At 54.9% G+C, this 10,064-nt stretch overlaps 1 protein-coding gene across 1 annotated transcript in view; it reads right to left on the bottom strand.

Moving 5' to 3' along the window:
• Positions 1-5,980: 5,980 nt before the first annotated feature.
• LOC104529455 (TRIO and F-actin-binding protein) overlaps positions 5,981-10,064 on the bottom strand; it is a 10,646-nt gene continuing 6,562 nt past the window's right edge. The window contains 6 exon segments of the mRNA XM_029086438.1: positions 5,981-6,142; positions 7,034-7,120; positions 7,431-7,538; positions 7,915-8,074; positions 8,553-8,664; positions 9,041-9,188. Of these exon segments, the coding sequence (XP_028942271.1) occupies positions 5,981-6,142; positions 7,034-7,120; positions 7,431-7,538; positions 7,915-8,074; positions 8,553-8,664; positions 9,041-9,188 (777 nt within the window).

The raw sequence follows: 10,064 nt of genomic DNA, 5'->3' as shown, positions 1-10,064 counted from the left end.
GGGGGGATGCTGGTGGTCAGGGAGGGACACTTGGGGGACACAAGAAGGGATATAGGGAGAAACATCAGGGGACAAGGAGAGACACTGGAGGAGACACTGGGGAGCCACCAAGGAGAAAAGGGGGAGCAGTGGGCTCAAAATAGGCTCAGCAGCAGTACCCCACAGCTGAACACCTCTGTCCCCCCTTCCTCTGCCCTCCTTGCTCCCCACCAGGTGCTTTGGGGACACCAGCTCAGCCCTTGTGTGTGTGTGGTCGGGATCACAAGTAACAAGTTGTCCTCTTTTTTCTGGGGGACACACAAGTCTTTCAGAGGGGATGGAGCAGGGACATAGAGTAGCAATGATCACCAGCCACCCTTGCAACGCCGGGCAATCTGTCAGCTGCCCCCAGGATATTAAATTTAGCCACTATCATCATCTTGCCTGTAGGATTTCAATGTTTTCCTCCTTATTTCTTCAAAACACGCAAGAGCAGCCATCTGATGCCCACCAACATGCCATGCGGTGCTCGGAGATGAACCCCAGCACCTCCAAACCCCCCGGCATTTCAAGCAGGGAATTCAAATACACTCCATGTGCCCTGGATGCCCAGGGGCCTGAAAATCACCAGCCAAGGACATGCAGAAGTATATATATAAATAGGTGTAGGTATAGAAATAAATGTAAATATAGAAATAATATAAAAATAAATAATAGAAATAGTAGAAATAGAAAAGATTATAACATAGAAATAGAAAGAATAGAAAATAGAAATAGAATTTGATGCCCCCTCTCGACATACACATGTGCTATGTGAGGGTGCAGTGTGCCCCTGTCCCAGGGGGGAGGCACTTGGCCCCCTGATACTTTCCCAGGGGCGGAAGGGCTGCTGGGGGCATCCCCTTGTGCCTTCCTTCCCAGTGCCACTCTTTCATGTGCTCCACTTCATTTGGGAGTGGGACAGGTTTACATTTGGACTGCAAACCACTTGATGTTATTAAGAGAAAAAATCTACTAATTGCAGAGAAGAATAACCACCCTCCCACCTCCCCTGAGATCTCTTTTTGCTTAAGACCTCATGAATATATCGCTTTTCATCCCATACGTAGCTCACTGGCTTTGGTGGCCTCTGTACAACGCCTTGCCCAGCCGCAGGACCGCTCAGTTTTCCTAGCGGGGAATAAACGGCCATGGCTGGCTGCCTGCACATGGCCAACCCGGGTGCACACAGATAAGGCACCATCTGCTTTTTCTTGCGCCCAAATTTTTAACCGTCAGAAGCAGCTCACCCGTATGCCAGGCTCTGAGGCTGGATATGGGGGATTTGGGGGGTATAAGCATCAGCCCCAAGGCCCCAGGGTTGGCACAGCACCATGGGCTGACCGCAGAGCCTCCAGCCTTAAAAACCAGCCGTTATCAGGGCAGCACAGTGGTGAGGGAGGGAGGCAGGGAGGGGGGAAAGCAGAGGACAGGTGCTTTACCTGGCTTTAGCCACCTGAAAATTAGGGGTCTAATCTCCGCTGGTCACCTGGGCAGCTCCTGCAGCTGACCACAGCTGCTCAGCCTCCTCGGCAGGGGCCGCTGCTGGGAGGCAAACACCCTCTGCCCTGTATGGGGGGATCCTGACCCCTTCATCTGGGCTAGCTCCCTAATTTTTAGCCAGTCAAAACTGGGGAAACACCCCATGTCCCGAAGCGACGTGGAAGAGGGAAGGTGGTGGTCACAGCTCATCAGGCCACTGCTGGCCCTGCACGTGGTGGGGCATCCCAGTCAAGGCAACCCCTAAGCACCCCACTTGATATTGGAAAGCACCCCGTGAAGCCTGCACTGTTACACCAATGCATCCTTAACACGTGCAGGCCAGGATCGAGAAGGGTTTTCCCAGCCCCTGGCAGGATGCTGGAGGTGGGATGCAGGTCCTGCAAGTCAATGCAAGCCCTGCTGCCTCTGGGAAGTGGGGTCCAGCACAGCCGGCACCCCACTGCAGGCAGCACAGGGGAGCTCATCTGGAATGAAAAATTATTCCCGTGGGCTACTCACACCACCATGCCTGGCTTAGGCTCACACTGCCATGCCCAGAGTGGGGTGGGTTACCCCCTACACCTCCTTTTCTCCTCAAGGAGATCCATCTAACCATTCCAAGCCTCCTGTGCCTGCTGTTTCTGGCATTAGTTGACAGGGATTGGGAAATCCTGCTTCTCTGACGAACCCCAGAGGACAGAGCCTGACAGAGGAATCCTCTCCATAATCCCATTTACCTTCTCCATCCCTGCACTGCGTTCAACCAGACCCCATGGGGATTTACGCACTTCCAGCTGTGGATTTCATCTTAAATGGTCAAACCATGTTGATTGTGGATGTGTTATGGATCCACCAGGTAACAGCCCCTGCCTTATAGGGACAGGACGGCTGTTCATTGGCATCCAAGTGCACCAGGGCACTTCTGGTGACTAATGCCAGCAACAACATTTTATTTCACTCGGTTTCCATTTTCAAAGAGGCTCAAAATCCCCAGCAATGGGACGTGGCCTCACTGGCACTCAGATCCAAGTGTTTCAGCATTTTTTTAGTGGCAAGACAGGGAAACTGGCTGATTTTCCAGCCATGCTCATCAGAGCTTCAGCCTTGAGCCCCCAGTTTGCAATGCAGCATGGTCAGCCCAGCACAAAGCCACTCAGCCTGGCCACCACTAGTGGCAGAGTGGGCTTTAACGATGCCAATAAATGGCAAAGGGATACTGCCTCCTGGACTGACTACCACTGTTTTCAAAGATTTATGAGCTGGTTGTTAAGAGCAAGCTCCTTTTGCAAGCAGGGACACTGGCTCTCATGCAACCAGGGTGCCGTATGGCTGCGGGCTTTCCCCATGCTTGAAGCTGGGAGGTTTCTTGCAGCCACCTGGCTGTGAGAAAGGGGATGGGGTACAGGCATCACTTTGGGATGTCTGTTGTCCACGGGCATTTCAGTCGTCTCCTCTCCCTGCCGCTGTCCCTCCACCCAGCTCCCCTGCACCCGGGAGATAGCAATGTGGAGACAACCTGGCTGTGAGAAAGGGGATGGGGTACAGGCATCACTTTGGGATGTCTGTTGTCCACGGGCATTTCAGTCGTCTCCTCTCCCTGCCGCTGTCCCTCCACCCAGCTCCCCTGCACCCGGGAGATAGCAATGTGGAGACGACAGGGTAACCGTACCCCCCCGCCACAGGCAAGACAGGGGCCGCCTGATTAATGCTGCACCAGTTTGGGAGGCAGCAGTCCCTCATCACCCCGGGATGATGGGACACTCCTAGCTGGCTGGCAGCTGATCTGCAGCTGCAGAGCCTTGAGGAGGGGCGGCTCAACCACATGTCGGGTGCCCACACATTTTGCCTGTGCTTACATGACATGTTTATCGGGGTCAGCAGCCCCTAGTCAGGAAGGGAAAAAAAAAACCCAACAAACCACCACCCCAACAAACCAACCCAAACAAACACAAGATACTGAACCCTTTGGGGAAGGGGCTGGTGAGCAATGTGCCAAGCACTGTACAACCACCAGACTGCAGTTCACTCCTTGTTCACCCTTCGCTTGCTCCCACTGACCTACTTTTGGGGGTTTCTTCCCCCAGGAGCAGGTACAAACCACACAGACTGTTGTTTCAGTTGTTGGGTTTTTTTAAAAAACCATACACGCACCCCCCAGCCTGACACTGTGCCCTGACCCCTGCTTTTTTTCCTCCTTTCTTAGTCCCTATCAATCCCCCATGGCAAGAGCTTCTCCTGCAGCCTGGAAGCAGTTGCCCTGAGCTGCTCTATCCCCTCCTTCCTTCCCATCTCCAGCCACGGGTGTGCCAAATGCTTGCCCCATCCCAAACTCAACAGCAACAGCCACATCCTGCTGGAAGGCAGAGGGAAAAGCCTGGACCTTGAGTAGCACAGGGACAGGATGGTTTCTAGGCTGGAGGCAGGATGCTGAGCCCAGCCAGAGTGAGCCCCAGCTCTGCGCAGGTGCAATGGGGAGCCAGCTGCTGAGCTCAGCACCTGGCCTCTTGCACCATCCACCGGGTTGCCCAAGGGCTTCACATGCAGGACAAAAGCCTGCAACCCACTTTTACTGGAATTTGTGACTTACAAAGTGACTTGCCTTAGCTCGGGAAAGCAATCTCTGCAGCCAGAGGGTCGTGAAGGTCCATGGAGGATTTTCGGAGTGGTGTGGTGAAGCAGATTATTTTCCCCCCAACCCCAAAGGTGAAGCACACAGCTGGGTAATGGCACTGCAGGGCTCCTCTTGCTCTTTGGCCATGGGCTGGGGGTGGTTCTGCTACTTTCCCTCCCCAAATCCAGAAGGAGAGAAGAGATGGGTCAGTATGCCCCAAAATGACACAGGAAAAATGACCCTCCAGCACTACGACACTGGATTAGGGACACGTTCCCCTCAACGAACACATCTTTCTCAGCGAAAGGGGAAGATTTTATTAAGTTAAAAGTTGAAGGGTGCAGCAGAGCAGCAGGAGCTGCCACTTTGAGGGGGGATGGGAGTGGGGGTTGGCTCCTGCGGGTGCAGTAGCAGCCTCACAGCTCCTCTTCCCCGGAAAGGAGAGGCTCTGTGGCTCTGGGCTCCTGCCAGTTCGGGTTCTTGAAGGGGCCAAAGGACAGTCACGGAGAGAGCTCGATCATGCAGACTCTGCTAAGGTCTCCTCTTTCAAAAGTCCCAGGCAAGCATGTACATGGCAGACTGCCCCGGCTCCCTCCTATGGCTTGCATGTCTTCTCTGCAGGTCCCCGGGGGTGGCACGGTGGGGGGTAGTGTGGTCCTCGCTGTACATCCCAGGTGGGTCAGAGAGATGTTTGGAAGAGAAGGAATATGTGCCAAAGGTGGCTGTGTGGTTGGGAGTAATGGGGCTAGGGAAGTGAGGAGAACCAGATTCTCTTTTTCAGGTTAGAAAATGCTGGTGATGTAGTAGAAGTTTTCCCTCTCCTCTTCCCCTTCTTCCCAGGGGGAAAAAAATTCCTCTATAAAATATAATTTTCACATATAAAATCCTGAAGAAGGTGCATGTAAGGAGCCAGTCCAAACAACGTGCTCAGGTATGCAGGCAAAAGGGGTTCATCAAAAAAGCTTTGGAAGATTTTTTGGCTGGGGAGTGGGTGGGATTCCTTGCCAAGGCGATAACAGATAGGATTCAACCTCCTCCTCCCCACAAGTGAGGAATGGAGCAAATACAAAAAAAGAACAGATAAACAAATGAAGGGCAGACCTAGAGAGAGACAAAACCAGAAGTGGTTTAGAAAGACTCCACTGAGCACAGAAATGCCATCCCTTCTGCTCCCCTGGGAGACGGCCGTATGGCACCCTGCTACAGGCCCACTCCTCTGGGCACCCACCAGCAAGTGCTGGCCAAGCAGGGTGACCCCAATCCCAACGGCCACAGCAGGGTGACCCCAATCCCAATGGCCACAGCATCCAAGAAAGAAGCAGAAGTGCTGCAGCCAATGGGACACCCTCATTCCTTCCCCCCCCCTCCCCCCCGAGCTGTGGCAGGGATGCCCACAGGCGAGCGTGGGAGGAGGGCTGGGTCTAGTCAGGGCTGCTTTGATGCAGATCTAAAATTTCTGTGCTGTGATAGGGAAACCACTTCAAGGGCAAACACAGCAGAAACATCATCTATGTACATAGCGGGTAACTGTCCCTACGCTGTCACCCAAGCCACGGGGCGAAGGCCAGCATGTGGCCTGCTCCCACCTCCAGCCTGGTTGAGCAGCGCTTGGTGCTAGCTGCAGGAGCATCAAGAGCAGCACGGTGAGAAGGGGACTGGGGACCTTGGGAGAATGTCAGGGACAACAGGAGGGCCAGGGGTGCAGGATGAGAGGATGCAAGAAGCAGAGGAGGAAGAGTTTAAGCCTGAAGTTTCAGCACTGAGGGGAGCAGGAGCCACCTGCAGCTTCCATCCTTCTCTCAAAGCAGAGCAGCTGGTCTCAGCCACCTGCACCCTCAGGGGACGTCACAGCATCCCCAGTGCTCACCGTTACTCGCTGATGCTGTTGCACAGTGACTCCTTCTCCTGCAGAGCGGCCATGGCCAGGCGCAGGTGCTCCTTCAGCTGCTCAATCTCTCGCTCCGAGCGCACCTTAATGTGATTCAGCTCTGCATAGACATCTTGGTATTTCCCTGAGGCAAATCTCTTATCCTGCCAGGCAAAGGAGAGGGATCAGCAGGTTTTAGGGCTGCTATCAGAGAGGCAGGCAGCAAGGCGAGCCCAGCAGGAGAAGGGCCAGCAGGTGAGAGCCAGCCCCGGGTTTGAAGCCTGTCCTAATCCAAACCATGCAGAAACCATTCAGAAGAACGTGGAGGTAGTGCTTTCCAAACCCTGGGCCAGGGAGGAAGGCAGTCACTGGTCCCACAGCAGCAGAGATCTGCAGTGTCAAGCTGAGGAGGCGATGTGGGCTTTACCATGGCTCATGTGCATTTGGGCCAGATGTATGGGAAAAATAAACCCCGCCAGAGATGCAAGCTGCTGAAAAGGCTGGTCCCAGCCACTCATATGGCAAAAGGCTTAAGTGAGAGAGCTGTAAACTCCTAGAGCATCACTGAATCTCAAAGCCTCTTTCAAGTCCCCCTTTAGCAAGGGTCTTTGAAAATCCCCCTGAAGGAGCTGCTGCCAGGGGAGGGAGCAGCACACCCAGCAACGGTGCCCAAGTTGGCACCCAATGAGGGGACAAGCAAGGGAAGAGAAGGTGGCTGCACACGTGGAGTGCCAGGCAGGCTTCATACAGGCTTCCCACCTGGGAAAGAAGGGCTCCTGGCTTATCCATGCTTACGTGTAGACACTTTTGGGGAAACCAGCAGCAAAGTCTCCAGGACATTTCCCTTGCACAAGGTAAGTCTATGACAGCCCATGCTGTTCCGAGCATGTGGCTGCTGTGTGCTCAGGAGTGAGCAGGGACGAGGAGCATAGGTGACAAGAAGCTTTGGGCTGAGCATCCCATCAAACCAACTGAACCCCGCTGACATGCAGCCCTGGTGCTCCCCTCCCTCCCCTCGCCTGCTGCTTTTCCAACAGCTCCCAGGAAACACCAACCTTTTGCATCATCTGCAGCTCCTCCCGGAGACATTGCACCTCTTTCTTTAGGTACTGGAGCTCATTCTCCTTCACCCGCAGCAGCACCTGGGCCAAGGAGCGGGGAGAGGAACCAGAGGTGACTCAAGAGCCACCGCCTCGGAAAGGCTGTCAGGCCCTGGCGCAAGCGTGGCGGTGGAAAAGGAAGGAAGGGCCAGGAGGGCCGGGGCAGGAAGCGGCGCAAGCGCCCCGGGAGAGCGTTGGAGGGGAAGCTTGCGTACCTCCTTCCTGCACTGGCCCCGCTGCTCCATCCGGCAACCCCCTCCCACCCGCTCCAAGCCAAAACTGCCACGAGGAGGAGACCCCTGGCACAGGGTGGGGATGGAGGCAGTGGGGCAGCCCAGGGGCACCCCCGTACCTCCAGCTCGCAGGAACTCCGCTCGTTGTTGTGCGGGGAGCGGTCCCCAGAGCCTCGTGATGAAATAAAGCTTCGCAGTTTCCCGATCTCATCCGAGAGGCGTAGCTCCTGAGGGGAAAAAATGAAAGATGTCAGAGTAGCCAGGGCACAGGCCTCTCTGCTGTCCTGATCTCTCCATCTTCATGCCAGCCCTGCCCCAGCTTAGAGTCCTCCTCGTAACCCCCTGCCGATATGCGGCGGTGGCACCTACAACCAGGAGCAAATAATACATTCATTGTATTTAACACCATAATTAAGGGAGGACCATCTACAGCCTCCAACTCTTTTTTTTTTTTTTTTCTGATGATGATAAAATCTCAGAAGGGAAGAAATATGAACAAATAGGGGAGTTTTAACAGAGGGGTTGTGCTGCGCGAGGGAGGAACATGGTATTCTGGTATTCTGCTCCATGGTATTCTGCTGGCAGGGAAAGCCCCTCTCTTGCCTGGTTTTTCCGGAGGAGCTCCTTCCCCTCCTGCTGACAGTGCAGCAGCGTCTGCTCCCGCTCCTCTGCCTTCTGGGTGAGCTCCCCAATTTCCAGGCACTTTTGGGAGTACTGTTCAGAAAGCACCTGCAGCTCCCGCTTCAGGGAATCCACATCCAACCTGTCAAAGAGGCACCAGCTCATCACCATCCCACAATCCTTGCCAGCCCTTGGCCACCAGCATCTTCTTCCACCCTGCCACAGGCAGCCTCTGCCCACACCAGTCATTGGCACAAAATAAGGTACCCTGTGGACCAAGGCTTCAGTTCCCACCCTCCCACACACGAGTGTGGTGCTTCTAGGAGCTTTAAGCCATGCAGGAGAACTGGAGGAGCTCTCTGTAAAGAAAATAGAGGGAAGAAGCTACAGGGAGAATGAAGGTGCTATAGGGAAAATAGCCAAGCAGGGGATAAACAGCTCTGCCCTGCCCTACAGCTCCAGCAGCCCTGGTAGTCACCACTGGGCACCACTGCTCCCAGGGAGGGAGCTGGGGAGGTGGCAGGGGGGACAGCTGGGGGCTACGGATGCAGATGGGCTGTGGTAACACTGGCACAGGGTGGCAGCATCGGGCAAGGGGAGCAGGAGAGGTGGTTTCTTACTGGTGCTGCTTCTGGAGGGCATCTGAGATTGAGCCGCACTGCTGAAAATTTCGTGTCCTGCCCAGCTCCTTGTTCATCTCCTCCCGGTGGGCTTTCTTCAGTGCCTCAATGGCTGTGCAGGGGGACAACGGGAGATGGGGGATCAGGCTGTGCCAGCTCCAGGGAACCAGCTGAGCTCTTGCCACTGCTGGCTTCCAGACCTGTCTTTGCAGCTTCCCCCTCCATCCCTTCTGCCCTTGGGGCAACCCCCACCTTCTCCATGCCCCAGGATCATCCTGATGCACCAAGCGCTGCCAGGGTAACTAACAGAGGGCAGCGTGGGAGCTCCCTGCCACCTCAGCCATTCCTGCCTGCCTACAGAAGGCGCTGAGCCTCACTCCAGCAGGGTCAGCACTGTGGCTCCAGATGACTGGTTTCTCGTGAGAGACATTTGGGAGAGGCGTGAGGGACCCACATGAGCGAGGGCAGGGCTTGGCGTCCGCTCCTACCTGCTGCTGTCGCTGCAGCCTCCTCTGCCAGGAGCCGCTCCTTCTCCTGCCGCAGCCGCTCCAGCTCCCGCTGGTGGTGCCTTTGGAGCTCCTCCATCACTTGCTGGTGGGATGACTCCATCTCAGCCAGGCTGCGCTCACAGGCCTCCTGCCATGCCGGGGAAAGGAGGGGTGAGTGACCCAAAGGTCCTAGGCATGCAGGGCCTCAGGCCATGACCGGCACGTGGCTGGGCTGATGTTTGGCTTTGCAAACCTCACCCAAATCCAGGGCCATTTTGAGAGAAGCAAGACCATTTCAGAAGGAAAAGACTATCCTGGGAAAGTGAGGTGGTACTTTTATCACAGAACACAACTATTTCACAGGGCCACACATCTTGCAAACCCCACATGCTTTGTGGACCAAGAAATGTTCCTCTTGTTCTTCTTAAAACTGAAGCAGCATGACAGGAACGTTCCTCTTGGGCCAAGAGCTGGGAATAATGTGCAGCACCCCAGCCCAGACCCCTCCACCAGGCTGCACTGCCTGGCTGGAGGAGATCAACAGCGGGAGCCACATCTCTGTATCTGCCTTTTAAACAAAGCAGCACTCCCGGGAATCAATGAAAACTGAGCCTCTTCTCTTGAAAAGTGACACCCTGCACTGCCCTGCACCCGATGAAGGGCTGCAAAAGAGCCCTCTCCAAAGCCTAACAGTTAGGGATCCTCCTCACACAGCTCACCCTCCTTTCTGACAGCTCTGAGACCAAGGGGATGGTTCTTTCAACACCAAGAGCTGTGGTTACCTGGTGTTACAGCAAAACAAGCGGTTCCCACCTTGGAGCTACACTTTTGCTCTCCCTGCAGACCCTGGCAGCACTGCCCCAAGCCCCTTGGAAAGGACTTGTTACCACCAAATCATGACAGAGTATTATTTTAAAAAGCCAAGGCCAGCAAAGTGCCAAGAAGCTTTTTCACATTCTCCAACAGCCCCTTGGCATCCCATTCCTTCCCCTGGTACTAAGGCAAAGGTTGACACAAAGGACGC

The sequence above is a fragment of the Antrostomus carolinensis genome, unplaced genomic scaffold (assembly GCF_000700745.2).
Source record: "Antrostomus carolinensis isolate BGI_N321 unplaced genomic scaffold, ASM70074v2 scaffold44658, whole genome shotgun sequence".
Taxonomy (NCBI): Eukaryota; Metazoa; Chordata; class Aves; order Caprimulgiformes; family Caprimulgidae; genus Antrostomus; species Antrostomus carolinensis.
This window is presented reverse-complemented; position numbering and strand designations above follow the sequence as displayed.